Below are 19,425 nucleotides of genomic sequence, written 5' to 3' on the forward strand. Positions count from 1 at the left end.
AGGAAAGGAGACCAAAGCAAGCTGGGCCTGGCTCCTGACTCAGCAGAGAAAGCAGCAAGTGGGCCCTAGATGCCCACAAGGCTGGAAGCCCCAAGGTGAGTCCCTACGAAGTCGTAGCCCTTGACGAATAAACAGCTAATAGAGAGAGCAGAGTAAGGGAAAAAGAAAAAACAATTACAGAGGCTTATAGCAAGTGAACGGCTTACTAGGGAATGTGCCGGTAGGCAAGGGGATGCAGAGGTCTGAATACAGAAGATCAAACTTACAGATAACACCTGGCCCTTCTCACACATGCAGGTGAGTACCAAGCAGAGGTACTCAAAAGGCAGTATTATCTCTGTCAAACATGGACCTTGTTCTTCTGAGCTCAGGAAAATGAAAAGAGCTCAGACTGTGGATTCCTGGTTCACACAGGCAATGGAATCCCCTCCACCAAGGAACAAACTAGCCTGTTCTGCTTTAGGGTAAAAGAGTGGGGTGGAAACAGAGGCGCGGTAGAAGACAGAGAGAAAGCTCTTCCAGGGGCTTCCGGCTCCTCTGGAGGCATGCAGATCTAGTGCTACTTTGGGCAGGCCTACCTGCTAAGGGGTAGGGAGAAGGTGGCTGTTGGCTGTAGCTCTTGAAAGCAAGGTGAGCTCCCTAAAGGACAATCCAGCCAGAGGAAGTTGCCTGGAGACAGACTGTGGCACACCCAAGAAATGCTGTCCACTGATGCTTTAGAGAACTCTGTGTTGTGCTCGCACCTGTAAGGTTTCCTTTCCTGTGTGTGCAGAGGCCTGGAGCCTGAGAGTTGGCCCGAAGGGAATTTCACAATCAAAGCTCATCTGGGGCTCCTATCACCCCTCTCTGCTCAAGCATCTTCCATCAAATGACACTAAAATCACTGTGGAAAAGGCTGTATGAGAATACAGACTAGAAAATCCAAGTCCTGCTTTATTATGCACTTGTTCATCACAATGCCTGAACCCCAGCTCCAAGTCACCTTGCAAATGCTGCCCAGCCAGGGGCTGAAGACCAGGGTGCTTGGTACCCACTAGAGGGCGCAGTGGACAGGCAGGACAGGCTGGAAGCACCCAGTTCTGGGTTGGTCCCCTTTTCTCCAGGGGCAGGGTGGCTGCCTGCGCCTGTAAGTGCTGGGACATGAAGGAGAGATAGAAGTCTCTCCAAGTTCCACAGATTATACCTGCCTCTGTGTCTCTCTGGTACAACCATGCTCCAGAGTGCGTTCATATCCTCGAAGAAGCCAACTGCAGGTAAGTGCATCTTTGGGAAGGCTCAATGGCTGGCTGCTTAGGAGGGAATGGGGACAGACACTTAAACACATCTGTCAGTAGTTGCTCTTGCTATGAAGTAACGTTCCTTTTCTGGGGACCAGTATAACCACTGGTATGGGACGCAGGCTGGTTATATGGTAAAGTGCTTATCTGAAGAACCCCCTTCCTCTGTGCTATTAATGACAGGGAACAGGCATGAAGTAAGCCCCCTGGAGGTGCTCTCTGAGGTCAGGTCCCTTGGATTCTCACACAGCTGTCCTCAGTGGAGGTGTCTTTCCCCGGGGTCCAAGACTTATTTTGAGAGTTCAGAAACCATCCCATACACCACAAGCAGGTTAGAAAAGGGGGTAGGTGGGATCTTAAAGGGCAAAGGCATCTTATGTATTGCTAGGTAGGGGTGTAGGAGTGTGTGTGGCGGGGGAGCAAGGAAGTAAACACTGTTGACTAAACAATGCCTAACTTTACAAATTGGATATTATGATGCTTTTACCAGAAAAGAGCAATGTTTTGCCAATTGCCTGGCATTTCTGCAGCAGAAGCTGTGTTAGGTGGCTTGGCACATGCCCTGTACCAGGCTGGAAGTTGGGGGGCTCATCTTGGTAAGCAGGCTTATTTCTTCATCAGGAGCTCCAGGTAGGGCCTTAGCATTGGCTTAATCCTGGGCACTTCCTCCTTTTCCCGTGCCCCCACTTCCCACCATCCTCTGGGCTTTCCCATTCCAGGCGGTGCATTCAGGAGGAGGCCACAGAGTAGAGAACGGGGCCCTGGACTTGGAGTCAGAACATCTGCACGTGATGCTGGCCCTGTATAGCTGTGCTCTTTGCTCCAACCCTCTGGCCCATGCCCTCATATGGAATACCTGAAGGCTCTCTCTGAGTCACCCTGACTCTGGGTTGCTGTAAGAATGAAAATGAGAGAATCTCCTGTGATCTGTCAAGTGGAAAACGAATACACCTATTTTTGAAATAGTCGTGTATGCAGAGCCCAACAAGGCAGGTCCCTTAGGTAGAGTTAGGGAAATCTGATATGGGACAAATGCAATTCACTCGCCATGCAAATCAGGTGATTTACGAAAGGATCCAATTCATCCACTTGGTGCATTTAATCATCTTGGCCCTAAAGAAAGGATTCTTCAATTGGGGGAGGGGGAGCAGAAAAACAAGGATATTAAATCTCTTGGAGAACAATGTAAGAAAACACGTTTGAATGCAAGGTGGAGGAATTTCACATTAAATAAAAGGAGGAACTTCCTGCCCACCATTAAAGCACCTGCAATGGCTGACTTGGGAAAGCTCATGAATCTTATCCTGGAGGCCTCCATGGGAGTTGAGCGCTGTAGGCTTAGACCTTCACCTGTAGATGTCAGACCAAAGCTCATGGGCATCCTTCCCCAGGGTACTCAAATGTGACAGAGGAGATGCCTGCTATCACCTGGTACACATGGGTCTGCCCAGCTGTGGTCAGAGCTTGCTGGCTGAGTGTGGAATTAGTCTCTAAAGGTGAGCACGTGGGGAGTCATAGCAGGCTCACGATAGGTCTAGGGAAAGAATAGAGGCATAGTTAGGCATGGTATTACTACACTGTCTTTAAGTGATGCCACCGAACCTTATTCAGGCATAAAACCAGAGCCTATAACCACAAGGGTGCCACTCCTCTGAGGGGAAACCCAGCTCCAGGTCTCAAAACTAGATTGTTACTTATCTAGAGAAAGTGAATGGTGACAACAATCTCTTCCAGACTAGCTCAGCCCACATGTTTGGGGAGGTTAGGGACCCTCAGCACTCCAGCTTTCTGCTTTGGTGGTTGTCACGTTTCCCCCAGAGGGCAGGGCCAGCTCTCAGGACAATTTCAATCATTTGCTTTGTAAATCATCTGTTGCTGCCAGGTTTCATTACAGGCAGGTGACCCGGGTTGCCCCTGGCACATTTCTAGAACAAAACCTCTTCCCTGCTCAGTGGGGCTGTGATTCTTAGGGCGAGGCAAACCCAAGAGGGAGCCCCTGCGCTGCCCCCACTCAGAAGATAAAGTGCTGCCAAAACAAAGCCAATGTCACTGTGCATTGTGTGCCAACGAGAAGGGGGTCTGGGGGGGCCCAGCCTTAGGTCCTGGCTCCCAGCTCCTAAGGGGACTGAGTGCAGGTGAGTCACATGCCTATGCGACAGTCTTTGAGGGTAGTGGCTGTGTGAATCTCTTATGCTGGATTTTAGGGGGCTTTGTTTGTTTTAGAGAAATTGAAACTAATTAAAGTTACTGCCTCCTCCAACACTCACTTCTATTCTCATCTTTTCTGATTCACATTTCTGTGTCTGTCTTGGCCAGAATTCCACAGGGATAGGACCGTCTCGCTATTAGCAATGAACTCCTCAAGGCAGGCTATACGGAGATGTCAGGGTTCTTTGCGTTCTCTCGGGGACCTCTGTTCCCCATCAGATGGCACATTCTCTGCAGCAAGTGTCACCTTTCTCTCCTCCCCTACAGCCTCAGACACTCCGGGGATGTTGCTGAGTCTACAGTGTCAGGTGACTGTGCACAGAGACGTGCCCGAGTCCCTCTAAGCAGCCAGCCACTCCTGCCAGAGGGCTCTGAAGCATGACCACTGGGCAGTCCAGGGCTTTCTTAGAGAACAGAGTTAGGGATCTCACTTGGTATTCTCCTTACTGTGTCCTCTGAAGGTCGATGAGCAAATGGCAAAGGTCAGATCAGACAGATAAACATGCTTCTGATTCTAGGAGGATACCTGGTGAGATACCAAGCTTATTTGTAAATTTTCTAGGGGGAAGGCACAGGGGCCCTGCCACTGACTCGGCATGGTAGGACCTTGTGGGTGACACTGGCATAGGAGTTTGTCCTCCTGTGGAACTTTCTGCTGGGCCATGATGGTGTCACTGATGAACTGATGTCACCATGACTAGGCCAAGATTCAGGTAAAAAGGAAGATGCTGGGCTGGGGGTATGGCTCCGTGGTAGAATGTCTTCCCAGCATGCACCAGGTCCTGGGTTCAAGCCCTAGTACCACACCAAAGAGAGCAAGAGGGAAGGAAAGATGGTGCTCCCAACTTGTGGCCAACGCAAATGGACACTTTGACAGCATCCTCACACCTTAGCCTCAGAAGTACTTTGGAGGATGAGGGGAAAACCCTGGAGATCAATTTAATGGTCTGGCTGAAACCAGTAGTAATTTAACATAAACACCTTTCTGTCTTTCCTCTACTAGATTTGGAGTCCAGGGCCACACTGGGTAGAACCTACCACACAAGGGAACCTATCAGAAGCTACAGTGCCCATGAAATGCTGCAGGAATTCACCTGGCAGTTGAGCATGCAGCCTGGGTGATTCCAAAGCTTGTCCTTCCTCACCCAACCCTCTGGGGCTGCCCAGAACAACTCCTTCCACTCTCTTGAGCAGTTTGCTGGCTGTAAATTAGTTCCAGTTCAATCCTGAGAATGCCCTTCCTTTTGACCGAGTGGCTGGCTTTGTCCTTGAGGCATATTTATCTAACTTAAAAAAAAAAAAAAAAAAAGAAACCAGGGTTACGTGATGATGGTGCCTGCCCATAACTCCAACTACTCAAGAGGGCTAGGGCAGGAGGATGGCAAGTTTGAAGCCAGATTGGGCGACTTAGTGAGGCTGTGTTTCAAAAAGGCGGGCAGTGGGGAGCTAGAGGTGGTAGAGTCCTTGCCTAGCATGCAAGAGGCTCTGATTTTGATTCCTGTATGGCCAAAGAAATGAAACAAAAAAAAGCAGTGTGGCTTTTTCCTATGTGTCCTCAGCCACCTTCTTGTCCCTCTGCACTGCTGTGTGCCCAAATGCTTAATTCCCACCCCAAAAGGCACATCCCTGTCTGCCTCCAGCCGGCAGGATCAGATCCTTGCTAGTGTCTTATAAGTGATTTCACTTCCTATAGAACTAGAGTACATTTTCTGCATGCTACAAACTCATTAACATACTATGAAATGCGAGACCACAGGCTTAGAAGTGGCCTTACCTGGTATACTCAGTCATGCGGAAAAGCTATGTAAGAATCAGGTATCACCCTGTCCCTGTCAGGGGAAGTAGACAATGGAATGCCACTTACTAGGGGGTGTGTGGGGGGGGGGCGGGTGAGAATAGGTGAGCATGAATGAGGCAAGAGGTACACAGTTCTGCAGGGGGAGCTGTGGAGGTGCCAGGCTGGGAAGGCGTATTAGACACCTTGAGCACGTTCCTGAGCATTGCCAGGATTTAACACCAACCATTTCCATGCACCTAGCAGTTCAGAAGAGGGGCTATGAATCCTGTGTTACAGCTGAGGACACAGAGAGTTTGGACAGCTAGGGAAGGTGTCCAGTGTCACTGAGAGTCCCAGACAGTGCTGAGCCCAGCTTCCGAAGTGAAGGTACACGTATTACATAGTCCAGCTGTTCCTGCCTGAATCATAGTTAGACAAGGTTTCCTTTGTACAGCCGAGTCTTTCTTTGCCCCAAAGAAATGGTAAATTTGAGGACAGGGAATTAGAAGTGGCCTCACGTGGTATTCTCAGTCATGAGGAATGGAAGCTGCCAAGGTCTTGGACCTTGTTCCTCTCCTTTCCTGACCGGGAGCTCCTGAGGTTGGGTGCTATTTGCTACTTGAGATGGAGATTTTGTCTCTCCAGAGGACTGGGGCCCTTATTGTCACATTCCAAAGAACATTAGTGGAAGTATTAGTAGAAGAGGACACTGCTGGAGAGCATCAAGCTCTTACTGGACACCCCCTTATTGGACCTTTATTGGGCATCCTCAAAGCGCTGGACCCAATGGGGTACCCAGAAGGCTAAGCTCAGCCTCAAAAGACTATTCCACCCTGCAGAGGGCGAGTCCTCTGGATACGAGGAACCTGAGGACTGACTGGCATTTAGTGCCCAGTCATACGGGGCTCCAGTAGCTGGGGGCTGGGTGCAGGAGGTGCCCAGGGGGTAGCCCCTGAAGGACCTGTACAAAAGACTTTCCACTTGAGCAGCCTGTCTTTAATGATTATAAAGGCGCAGGAGTTTAATCCATTTTTGATGTAAGCACTAATAGCTCTGTGTCCTTGAAGTTCAAAGCGGGTGCATACATGTCACTAATTAGCCAAGCACGGAGCCATTCAGCTCCCTCTCATGTTTCTAATTAGGTCTTTAATAACAAACAAACTCCGACCTTACCAAAAGGCCCCCATTCGTCAGACAGTCAAGGAAAGTGGCTACTGGCCTGTTTGTGGTTGCTGCCTGCTTGTGCTATGTGTACACACATTCCTAATCGCAGCCATGACAGGGTTGTTCTCAAGAAAAGTATGAAGACAAAGATCCCTCAGACTGTCTGTGATGTTGGTCTTCCTTGTCCTGCCAGAAGGGACAGCTGAGACCTTTGGGCTTCCAGCTGTAGTCTAGAAATCCCAGACCGAGGCTGGAGACTTTACCTGCTTTTCGGTAGAGGCGGCTGGAATGTCACTGATGGTCACAGATGGTGTGAAGCTCTGATGTCCAGCAAGAATCTGAGGGCACTTACACCCATGGTTACATACTGGACTTGCTTGAGCCCCACCTAGCCAGATTCTGATGCCTTTGCAGGGTTTAAACACTCCCCAGGTAATTCCAACACGTGGCAAAGTTCCTAAGTACTGCGCTGACCCCAATCTCGGGATTGAGGTGCTCATCAGCAGCTATTAATAGCTATTAATAGGACCACTGTTACTAATGAATGCTATCCACAAAGAGCCACATCCTTCAATCAACCACACTCAAGGATGGAAATCTGATGATAGATTATAAAAATGATAAACAATCCTGCAAATACCTGGCGCCTCCCACTGCTTCATGCATTAAGCACTGCATAACTGACTGGTTTCAAATGCATCCCTGCCAAGTTTCCTGCACTAGGAAGCGTCTAGCATTCTCTCCACTTGTTCCTCTCTCTCAGTTCCCAAGCCACTGTCATTGTCACTGCTTCAATCTCCAAGGACAAGAGATCAAGAGCTTTGGAAACAGCAGCTATACAGAGCTGTGACCTTCAGTGGTCCCCCCAGACCCTCTAAACTGAAGACCTTATTTAGTAGAGAAGGAAGCAAGCCTGGAATCAAGCCTTCTAATTTCCTACTCTTTCTTCTATGCATTTAAGCTGCTTCTATTTTAAAAAAAAACAGTTTCTCATACTTATTAGATTAAGCCACAAGGCATTTTCTGGCCCTAGTAGGGAAAAGGGATAGAAGGAAACCCTCTCAGTTCTTTCGGACTTGAAGCCAGGATATGGGAGTGGAGGCCATCCCTGAACGTAGCGTCCCCCAGCACACCATCTCTAAGCCTAAACTGAATGTCCTCTTCCAGACAGGCAGAAGAGAGGCACTGAAATCTTGCAGGCTACCTCAGTAGGAGGTTTAAACTTGTATGCACTTGAAGCCGAACAATCAAAAGCATGCAGAAAAACATGGCCAAGGACACACAGCAAAGCTGGGCTAAGGGTGTCCTCCGACACTGGTCCATTTGTCTGGTTTTGCTACTGTGCTTCGGGTCTTCAGTGCATCCTAAGTCCTGTGTGTGTCTGACGCTGAGTTCCTCTCCCCAAGGCCAGGAAAACCATCCTCTCTGGGTTACAGTCAGAAAAACTTTCAGAAAGAGAAGAAAGCAAAGCTGGAATCAGGGCTGGGCTGCTTTCTCCAACTACAACAGCCTCTATCGCAGGAGGCCAGGTTTGCCTTATTTATCACAGACCTGGACAGACCATTTTATTAATATTAATAAGTAGCCAGAACAAAGGGCCCTTTTTATTTTTAGCTTTCTCTAATTGTGTAGTAATTACTCATCTACAAAACAAATGAGCCTCTGCTCACTGTTGCCATGGTTCCAGGAACCCAGCCTTCCTTCAGGATGATTGGATGAGGAGCCCAGTGCTCCAGCCTGTGGACCCACCCCTCCTTCTGCCATTGGTCCAAAGCAATGCCCCAGCAACTAGGTAGCCAATCCTCTTCCAGTGCTAGGGCTGAGCTTTGTTTCCCAGCAACCTTCCAGATGCAGTTCTGGCAGCTCACAGGAAGGGATGTTGACTCCTCCCCATGGAGCAAGTCTGTCTTTATAGAGAAGCCTTCCTTTGCTCTATTGCCTAGTTTCTTTTGGGCAGTGGCTAACTTCCTTTGATCCTGTTTTAGCAAAAGTTTACCTTCAAATAATTCCTGCTAGGCTGCCTTCTCTTACCTAATCCTGGCTCCTCTGGGTCTCCATTATCTGAAATGGTCTGAATGGATTCAGGAGCCAAAAACCAGATCAGAAATGTTAGCTGAAGAAAGCCAGGCAGTACCATGACAAGAAATGTGTAATAGCAGAAGCAGGTGCAAAAAACACAGACTGCCTCCTCAAAGCTACTTGTAAATGACTCTGGACTATCTCCTCCCCTTCCCCAAGGATGTGAGGATTGAGTTGAGAGCAGCTGTGGGTTTCTGTTGTAAGTGTTAAAGTCACAGAGTTGCTCAGCCATCGTTGGTCTGGAACGCCTGAACATCTGCTAAGACAGCACAGACTGATGGGACAGACCTAGGCTCAGATCCTCTCTGCCACCTCAGATGGGCTATGTCTTAGATACTTTCCCAGTTTCTGGGACAAAATACTCAACACCCACAACTTAAAGGAGGAGAGTCTTATTTTGGTCCTCAGTCTTAGTCTGTGGTTGGCTTCTAAGAAAATAGAAATGGGATGGTGGAAGGGCATGTGAAGGAAAGCTCCTCATGGAAGCAGAGAGAGAAGCAAGGAGCCAGGGACATGAGTAAAGGCTTCCAAATTACACCCTCAGTGACCAATCCAGCCAGGCCCCGCCCCTACAGTGCTCAGCTATAGCACTGCCATGATCCAAACACCTCCCATATGTATGAGAACTGGGGAGGGGGTAGATTTTAGATGGAAACTGTAATAGGCTACTTTCCTAAGCCACAGTTTTTAAATCTTCAAAATGGGAACAAGAATGATAGCACCCTCTTAGGAGTGTTATGAGAATTAAATAGGATAATGCCAATGGGCCTGGCACAGTACTTGGCTCGCTCATGGCGCATCAGCTATTATCATTAGTTTATTAAAATTGGTTGGGAAGTGTCTCTAGCATTCCATCAACCACTCTCAAGATAACTTTCCCTGAAGGAACCTCCCAGGCCAGTGTGAGTTTTGAGATGCTGGCTAGAGGCCTCCCATCCCATGCCCTTGTCACATCTTCTGACAGACCTAATCCCAACAGCCAATCACAGCTACTCAAAAAGTATTATTTGCTTGCCTCTCATTCTGCAGGATCCCAAGCTAGAAAGGAGAGACTTTTTAATATTAATAAGCATCCAAGAACAAAGGGCCCTTTTATTTTCTATGTTCCCTAATTGCATAGTAATTATTCATCTACACTAAGAATGAGACCCACGCTGACTTTGCCTCCGGGGGAAGTAATGGTTTGCATTGCTGGGCAAAGCTGGTGCTGCCCAGAGAACACGTGAAGTATTCCATGGATGGGGTACCCCGGCAGGGCTAACCAGGTGTGACCTCCTCATTCTGAGCTGGATTTTAAGAGGGGAAGCAAAGACAAGGACAGAGGGAAAGAGACTGCAGAAAGGGTGAGGTTGGTGGCTGCTGCGAGGGCAAAGCCCCCTGCAGGAAATCAGTCACAACTTGTCAGCAGAAGCAATGCACAGGCTTTGCAAAGCTTTGCAAAGCACGGGAAACCATGGTGGGATGCTCTCCTGGGCCTGTCTTCTTGTGGCCTGTTCCTTGTTCCAGGTCACAAACCCAGCCTCACACCCCCGTTCAAGGAGGTCAAGCTGTCCTCTCTGGGGTGGACTCCCAGGTAACCTTCCTCTGGGGGTTCTTGTCCTTCCTCGGTTCTGCTGCCATACAGAATACGAACCCTTTCTCTTGCCCATGTGACTTGATCCACCTAACTTTCAAGGCCTTCTGGAAACTTGTTATCTCTCCAGCCTCTCTACGTCCCCAGCATGACGTGGACACCAGAGTTAATATCAATGGGGAAGAGCAGAAGAGCTGCCGCTTACTTTGCTCTTACATAGATAGTAACGTGTGTCTAGTGTTTGCAATGTATGTGCAGTATCTGTAATTTGTTCACCTGCCTCTAATCTTGCCTCTCCAGTGCGGACAGTGGTGCCAAGTGCATGTCATACAGAAGGAGGAGGATAAGACTAAGAGAACGACAGAGAAAGAACCATGTGTGAACTACGCGTGAAGCCGCTCTTCTATAAAGCTTCCAGGATGTCAGCCAATAAATCCCCCATAGTACTGAACCATGCTAAGCTGGGTTTTCTGGTACAGTCAAAGGCATCCTTGAACCAGGTTTGGTAAAGTATCTGCCGCACATAATTCCTGTTGTTATATCCCTGATAAATACCTGCTGGATTAAACTTCATGGTGGATGTACCCTGGGAAATCTGCAGCCTAAACCATGAGGTTTTGGGCTACAGCTTGGCTGATAAGAGTTGGAACCCAAGGCTGCGCCAGTGCCCCTGGCACATCCTTCTTTGGGTTTGTGCCAGGTGTCTGGGGACCAGGTGAGTCCTTCATGAACAGACATGGCTTCTTCACAGGGCTGCTTTGAGGAGGCCAAATACCTGGGCTTATGTTCAGAGTTTTTCACCTTGGACCAAAGCCTGGCTCCTCCAGGAACCACGTGTGTGACTCTGGATAAGTCACATAACCATTCTGCAGCCTAGCTTTCTCATGAAAACGAATATGTAAACCAATCCCAAAACATCTGCCTTCCTGTCTTACCTCATGGCTTAGCTGTGACCAAGGACATGACAGTATATATATGATTATCAAAGCTTGCAGAAGTATGACACACGCAGGCGTGCATTCCTTTGCTGGCTTTCATCAACCCCATGAGGTCTGCATAGCGTTCAAGGCTTCCCAGACCCTGCAGTACCCCCAACCCTGCACAAGGTGCAAGGGCCCTGTCTCTGAGCTCCTCCACACTCATGGAGCTATAAAGGGCACTGCCACATGCCCTTCCCCGTTTTGAAGCAGGACCGGACTCCTGAGCTAATGCAAGATTGAGGGCTGATCAGCCAATCAGCTCAGTACATCACCCACTGAACACCACTCCACTGATTTAAAAGACCATTAACACTGCCCCCCACCAACTCCATTCACTTTAGGATTAACTCATACTTAGGGTCTGGGCTTCCAGGCTAGTCACTAATTGCACTTGAGTTGATTTATCAAGTGCATGGTATTTCTATTACAAAATTATTGATCAGAGGTGATATATTTTATCCTCAACAGGGTTGGTCTGAAAGCTCTTGGAAAATGAATGAAGCTGAGGTCAGCATCAGTGGGCAGCTTGCTGTGTATGTCATTATAAATTCACTGGGGTTACTGAAATCCAGCACTGGACTCTGGTGAAAGTACTAGACCTTTCAGAAACGAAAACTTTAATGACAAACTGGGCCCAACTCTAGAACACAGACAGTGGATAGAAAGATGTCCATTCAGGTAAGACCCTTTGGGTGAGTCTGGCTGGATGTCCTGATGAATCACAGGTGTGTCCTCTTTTGGGCCACTGTGCAGGCTCTATTCCACAGCCATGCATGTGGCTCTATCCAAGCTGAAGGGCAACTCCATGACCTTGCCCCACAGACGGGCCATCTTGGAGTCACGGTCCCCAGAGGATGCTTGTCACTAACACAGAGAGGCTGGGTGGGAAAGCAGAGACACCTGTACAGTGTCCTGGCCCTCCACTCTTCACTGGATCTTGCCATAAAGACACAGGAAAGCCATTCTCAGAAGATAAAAACAGACAGTGACCCACTTCACTTTTTAAAGGAAGCTTACAGTGGTCACTGAGATAGTCAAGGACCATTTATGGTGGGATGGTGGTGGGAAAAAAGGCAGAGATGGCAAAATAAGCCCCTAGGCACAATACACTACTAACTTTTATAGCATGGCATGTTTTGCTAGATCTCTCATGAGACCTGATAAAAGCCTAAGAGCAGAAGGTTTGCGTAAAATGAGAAATTATTACCAAATAACTCTAATCTCTAGCTCTACTTGCTCTTACCAACTTAAAATTAATTTTGGAGGTCATCAACAATGTCATTGGTTTCCCACTAGCTCTGCTGGAGATAATACCTCCAATGCGGGGGTTGTGACACACATTTCCTGGGCTACTTCTCAAAGACCTGAAGCCACTTTTGCTAGCACCACTGATTCTGCACTGAGCTTCCAGATGTCTGATGGGTGACTAAAGTGGGGTAAAAACGCTTGGCATCTCTATCCCTTTTCTGTATTAACCCTTGAGTCAGATTCTATTCAACTCCGCATGTAGACATGTTGGTAGTTTAAAAAAATGCTTTGTCCAAGACTGACACAGGTATGGGTTTCTTCTAGCTCACCCTTGTGTTTTTTAGCAGCAGAAGCACTGAAAGTCCTTCAGGGCTATCATCAAGCCAGGGCATTATACAAGATGATGACGACAGCTGTCATAGTAACCCAGCAGTCCCTGAGGGAAGCTGACTACCTCTAAGTACAAGGCCAGGATGCTTTGTGGAGGATGATGTGCCAGATACACAACTTCCTCTGGGACGGATGGACCATGACCGCCAGGTAGTCCAAATTTGTCACAAAACAGAATGTCTTCTGAAACTACTATGTTTAGTGGAAATTACCGGACATTAGTTCACCCAGGAAAACCAATAAAAAATCTATTGCTTTCTTTGTTCTGGCAGCTGCATAGCCACTCTCTCAACAACTGCTTGCTCCCTTCAGCCAAAGCCCCAATTTGGCTGAAGTTTCTTTTCCCAACAGAAAACCTTTGCTTGCACAGTACTGTATATGTTTGCCATGTCTGGTTCAGCCTCATTTCTACCCTTCTTGGGTCAAAGATTCCCATCATCCAGTATCAGTTGACGTGGGTGTGGACTAGAAGCAATGCATCATGGGAAACAGGGACTTTCTTTCTCTTTTTTGGTAGCCGGGATTGAACTCATGACCTTGCGCTTGCCAGGCAGGCTCTAATGCCACTGAGCTAAATCCCCAGCCCCTAAAACAGGGACTTTCAGAGCACAGAGATTTCCAGACCACTGAAGGCAAGAGAGTTATCTGCGTCTATGTTGTTTGGTACCTGGAATAGTATACCCTCAATAAATGCTGCTGAAATGAACTCTTGGGAGCCCTGAAGCTTGGTTACAGCAGACTGAGATGGCTACAGCTCCCTCCAGGAGCATGTGGAGATGGAGGGCAGGCACTCTTGCTTGTCCCTCAGCCCCGCCACAAGGCAAGGAAGAAGGGGGGACCTAGAGACATCTTGAAAGGGCCAGAAAGCATGTCTGCTTTGGAAGGTCTGTTCTCCCTAGGGCATTTTCTCTCCAGGCTCAATCACAGCTGTCCTATTCCTTGACTTACATGTCACTTCCACCCATTTTCCCCACTGGACTGGAGTGCTGAGGATTTCCAGCCTAAAGGGCAGCAAAAGCCTTTCTCTCAGCAGAGCCGTGTCTGGGATATAGGCCAGCGGGAGGGGTCTTCTGTTCCCTCTGCCTGTGTCCTACCCTCCTCTCTCTCACGTAGCAGCCGTAAGCCTGCCAGTCCCAGCCTCCTCCCTCTGCCCACTCTCTAACCCCATTCCCTTGTAGGCCAAAGCAGGACAGCGCCTCCCAGCTTTCTCTGGCCTCATTCTGTCTGGTGGCTGGTCCCTGTGTGTTCCGCCTCTGCCACAGCACTGTGGCTTTCTCTGTGAAACTAACATCTCACTATATTGCAGCAAGTTCTTTGGGGGACTTGATGGAGTCTGTGACTTTTTCCTGAACTCTGTCTCCCATTAAATAGATAATATGCACCCTAATGGTTCCAATCCTGCCAATTTTCTCCTGCAGCCACTGATAACCATGACTTAAAGAGCAGATACTACTTAAGGCCATGCACTACTTCAGATGGCAAGTACTAACTCCACTTGATACAAACTTGCGAAGATTAGGGACATCTCCAAAGCACAAGAGGCCTTTCGAATTTCCTACGGCTTATCACCACAGGGCAGGGAAGGCACTATGCCCAGTCAGCTGAGCGCTCCCTCACCATGCCTCTGAGTGGAGGGCAGAGGCTGAGGGATGGTCCCGACTCCTGTGGGAAGCCTTCCTGGGGAGACAGAAGGCAACCGGTGCCCTCATCTCTAGATATTCCAAGCCTACATCCCTCTCTCTCCCTATGAAGCTGGGCCAGCTGTCTCTGCGCCAGAATATCATCATTCACCCCAGATTTTACCCTCACCACAAGGATCAAGGCCAACATTCACTGACATGAAGTGAATCCCTGTCTGTAGGGCCTGAAGCAACCCTCTGCTTCCCATGTCCAACTCCCTCTACCCCAAGGAGCAGACCATACAGACACTGTCTCTGAAGGGCTGGGTGTGAGCTGCCAAAGGACTCAGGAGTACAGGGACTCTGAGGAGCCTGGCTGGTGGGCCCTAAGAAGAAAAGATCTGCTGCTCTGTTCAAGAACAGTGCGAAGAAGATAAGAAGAAGGGAGAACTCTAACACTCCTGGCAACCCTGGTTCCACTCTTTCACTAACGTTGGACACTCTCAACAGAGATCTTCGGTGGGAAGGCTAGAGTTGAGGGTGGTGACCCAGTTCCGGACTGGGGGAGTGAGGAGCGTGACGGGAGGTGGTGGTGGCTGATGGCGAGAACATGGATCCAAGTCCCTTGGCAACATTGAAAATATGGAGCCCCTTCTCTGCCTGGTCCCCATGCTATCCTTGGAACGGCTGTGCCGTGCTGTGCCGAGCCGCTGGAGACCCTGTAATATCAACTCAACAATGCATGTTCTACAACTACGGCTACAGCTACCAGTACATCTACTACAGGGCATGCATTTAGTTCAGTCCCACAGATACATACAATCTAAGAACAGGCAGGGAGGTGTGAAATGTTTACTGGACAACAGGTGTTTTGGAGTTGTAACTAATAAAAAAAAATCAAAAACGAAAGTGTACAAAAAAAGACATTTCTCGAGAGTTGGATATGAGTTTGTTTCTTGAACTGTTTCATCTGAACAAGCAAAAACATGCAAACCAGCTGGTACTAACAGGAAGCTGGACACCGAGAGAGGATTAATAGGTGTGGACAAACCTTCCCGCTGAGCGTGCTCAGAAGAGTGTTTGAGAGGAGGTGTGCAGATCCTAGTGTAAGAGAGGCGGGAAAGTATGCCTCAGAGACACTCTCTCACCGCAGCCCCAACCAAGCAAGAAAAAAGACAACAGAAACATGACTGCTCACACTCACCACCACCATCAGGAGCTCATGTAACTAGACTGGAATAAAGCTGGCAAGTATAAAGTACAGTAAGGGGTCCTGGCTGGGGCCGGAGATGGGCTGGGGAAGGGGTGGGGCACGCCAGGGGAGCTCAACAATTCTAAGAGTGATCCAAGGACCCACCCTTAATGTCACCCCGAAATAAGGTAGCCCCGAAAATCTGAACCATGGCCCTCCCATTGGAGGGAGTTGTTCGCCAAACTGGACTTAGGTTTAGGTAGGACATGATGGGGCCACTGGAACTGAATGAACACGATCAAAATAAACAAACAAACTCTTGACTGAGCACAAGAAAAGATGATATTTCAAACTACCAGGTGAAGATAAAAGAAAAGTGACCACTGATAGTGAAGTTATCTAGGAGTTGGCGGGGACCTCACTTGGGAGACCCTGAGCCTGCTCGCCTCAGTTCCTGGGGAAAGTGGGAACAGTGGGTAGGCTGGCCCAGAGGAGTGGGCTTAGTTGGGTACAGAGGTCAAGGCCCTCCTTGGACCTCCTACCCTGACACCAAAGCCCTGACAGATGCAAGCTTCCATCCTGAGCCAAAATGAAGCTGTCTCCCACCCCCTCCAGTACTCAGTGGTACTTCTTACTGAGAAAGGCTCCCAGAAAATCGTAATGGAAGGAGGGTGGAGCTAGACAAAAAAGGGCCTTCCAAAGGACGTTTGATCCCTAAACCAAGCCCAAGTGCCCCTGGGGAGCACAGCTCACATCTCCTACTTGGGTTGGAGTCACCTGCTAGGTGCCAGGTTCCAGGTAGGTAGTCAACGGATTCTCCCTGAACAGGCACTGAGTTGTGTTGACCTCTTATAGCCAGGCTGCTTGCTGAGGGGGCTGAAGGAGCATCCCTGTCCCCTGGGGCGGAGCTGGGCTGTGTGTGGCAGGGTTGCAGGAGCTGGTACAGGTAGACCAAGATCATCAGCCCCCCATGAGCCCTTCAAGGGCCTGGACTCAAAGCCTCTGTGCGGCCCCTCTCAGCTCGTATGTAGCAAAGAGTTTCAGCCAATGAAGAGCCACTCAGTAATAATACACCAACCTGCCAGCCTTGGAATCCAAGTCATTTTCTGGAGGGAAGAAGGTGACAGTCCGCCTACCAGTGTCAAAGTGTATTTAAAGAGAGGCTGACACCTTCCCGTTCCAACTCTGTAACCCTGCCTACGCACAAGCCAGGCCAGGCTGTGTCCTGACTATGGTAGGCATGGTTCTGGGGCACACTCCAAACCCATGACGCTCAGGCAGTACTGGGGGAAGGTGGGGGCTCTTCCCTGTAACAGGCTGGGTTGAGCCTCACCTGGGGTATGGGCACCTCGATTGAGGATTTACTGCTTGCACTAGCCCAGGCTGGGGTGAGGCAGAGGTCTGGGAGTACACTCCTGAATATGATTCACTAACAGTGCGAGATGAGCATGGTGGATCTTGGATGGCCTGGGGGAGATTTCGCTCCCAATGGAAATGGCTACAAAGAAAACACCACTGACCCTGGAAAACAATGTGTGGTTGGAGATGACCTTGAGGGTTAGGGTTAGTGGTGGGTGGGGCTCCCGCCTGGCTCTGGGGGTCTGTGAGAGGGTGGGGGGCGGCAGAAGGGGGCACAGACTGTGGGGAGACCGCTCTCAGACTCGCAAAGAACCCCATGCTGCCCTTTAAACTTGCCATGAAGTCAAGGAGAATGGGGCGGGGTAGGGAGAGAGGCAGGGTTAATTTCAGGTTAAAGTTTAGTTTCATAATTCAAGTTACAAAAAGAAAGAAACTGAACGGAGAAAACAACAACCAACAACACTCAAAAATCTCAAGATTGTCCTTTTTATCTTTCCCCCATCCCAGGCACAGGTAGGATTGAGGCTTTTTTTTTTTTTTTTTTTAAATAACAAAAAGCACTCAAGTTAAAAAAATTAAGCAGAATGGGGACACACGATGTGCGCCCTGCCCCCAGGGCCCAGGGTAGGGGGACCAAGGGACACTGCCAGAGGGCAGGTGGGGCCTTTGGCAACCCGCTAGGGCGGATGGTGCCCAATCTTCTGGGGCTGTCTGCCATTTGCCACTTGCCACCTTTCTGGCAAACTGCCCCTCAGTAACCCCTGAGAAGCTGCAGGCCTCTCCAAACAAAGCCCCAATGATTCTGGGGAGTGGATCCTTTGTAGCTCCGAGGCAGCGCCAGTTTGCATGGAACGGAGTTTTACTGACGTTTTCTAATGGGCCTCTCAGTTCTGAGGGTTTGGGTCTTTGGCATTTGTCCTTTGGGCTTTTAATGTATACCCTCACCAGCACCCCTGCCCTAGCCCACCCTCCTCCCCAGAGCCCTGTCATAGGGAATGAAAGCACTTCCTGGGCGCTCCAGCACCCTGTCCCTAGAGTGGGGCTGGGGAGAGAGCTGCAAACCTTGGTTATTTAATTTAGGGGGATGCAGAGGGGTGGACGGAGCAGGGACTAGTGGCTGTAGGGGAGCCCAGTGCAGGGCTGAGGCCCAGTGTCTAGGAAGGTGGAAGGTATCTGAGGGGAAGGGTTCCCATGTCACTTGGGCGATTCCCCACTTCTTAAGAGGTTGGATTTGGGGAGGGAAGGACTGGGGAACCTCTCGAAAGAGGAGGCCTGGCTCCCTTGGTTGCTGGAGCCCACCTGGTTAAGGATACCTGGCAGTAGCAGGGACTCTAGGAAAGCACAAGCTTCCCTCTTTCTCTGGACTCAAGGGCTTGCCCTGCATCTGGCCTTTAGGGGTTCGGAGGTTCAGCAGGCTGACCTGCCAGGTGCTACAGGGGCCCTCTCTGACTGGTCAGATCCATGGAAGGGAGCTTGTTGAACTTGCAAAAGCCAAGGAGGAGAGTGACCACAGATGCCCGGAAGCCACGCCTTAGGAGAAGGGACAGTCCAGAGTCGAAAGAGAACTCTGGTGTCCCTGTGTCCTGGGAGTAGCACCAGTCTCCCCTTCATTTGCAGCCAGACTGGGACTGACCCCCGGGGGAGCTGCCCTGGTATGACTGGGCCTCACCCGCACCTCCCTGTCCCTACCGCCTCCCCCGGGCCGTGGTGAGAGGAGCTGGACAGACACAGCCACACAGATCTGGCAGGGCCTTTACCTTCCCCTGCACACTGGGCATGCCTGGGAGCCACCTGTCCCGCACACCTTCCTACCTGATCCTCGCGCTGCTGCTACTGCCGCCGCCGCCACTGGTCCATAAGCCGCTGCTGGGAAGCCTAGAGAGAGGACAAGGGGCTGGGGTCAGCAGGGGCCTGGGAGGGCCCTGGGCAGACCTTTCCCAGCACTGCGTCTCCCTCCCTCCCATAGAAGACAGGCCTGGGGAGGGGTTTCACGGGCAGCTTGGGGCAGAGGGACACAGATCATCAGCTCCTGAGCTTCTGGAAGACACAGAATCTTTAGGTGTGTTTGATTCTCACACACCCATTTGCCCTGGGAGCTGGCAGCAGAAGGCATACAACAACTGCAGAGGGAGAGGAGGGCTGTGTCACTGGGCCCGTAGGGTGCAGGCCACACATGGCTGGGCAGGTCTGCTGCTCCCCACAAGGGTTCCAGGTGCAGGTCAGCCACAGGCCATAGGCTCTCAGGACAGCTTCTGGACAGAACAGGCGTGGCATCTAGGAGACTCCTCAGCTGTCTTAACGCTAAACTTGCCAAAACACCCTGTCAGCAGTAACACAGCCCCAGGCCTGAGGGGAAAGCTCTGGGAGGTCCTAGATGACTGTGGAGACAGCTGTGGGGCTCTGCTATGGCTTTGTTTGGTCTTTTTCAATGTTTCCATCTCCTGGGGCAATTAAGGGACTCAGATACGGCTTCTCTGCCTGAGCTCCACAGTCAGATGAAGCCAGCACAGGAGGGTCTCCTATGGGAACTCTGGAGCCCGAGCTAACTAAAAACATACT

At 49.9% G+C, this 19,425-nt stretch overlaps 1 protein-coding gene across 19 annotated transcripts in view; it reads right to left on the reverse strand.

Annotated features, from left to right (window-relative positions):
- The window catches only part of Msi2 (musashi RNA binding protein 2), a 359,255-nt gene that overhangs the window by 11,056 nt on the left and 328,774 nt on the right, over nucleotides 1-19,425 (reverse strand). For 15 of the 19 annotated variants that reach the window (XM_063251261.1, XM_063251253.1, XM_063251252.1 and 12 more), the window contains one exon: nucleotides 18,679-18,741. In XM_063251261.1, the coding sequence (XP_063107331.1) occupies nucleotides 18,679-18,741 (63 nt within the window). Of the gene's footprint in view, nucleotides 1-15,366; nucleotides 15,417-18,678; nucleotides 18,742-19,425 lie in introns of all 19 variants that reach the window. The other 4 variants (XR_010048245.1, XR_010048244.1, XR_010048246.1 and 1 more) reach the window with 1 other exon arrangement.

The sequence above is a fragment of the Cavia porcellus genome, unplaced genomic scaffold (genome assembly GCF_034190915.1).
Source record: "Cavia porcellus strain 051 isolate PalLab524CR breed Dunkin Hartley unplaced genomic scaffold, mCavPor4.1 scaffold_6, whole genome shotgun sequence".
Taxonomy (NCBI): Eukaryota; Metazoa; Chordata; class Mammalia; order Rodentia; family Caviidae; genus Cavia; species Cavia porcellus.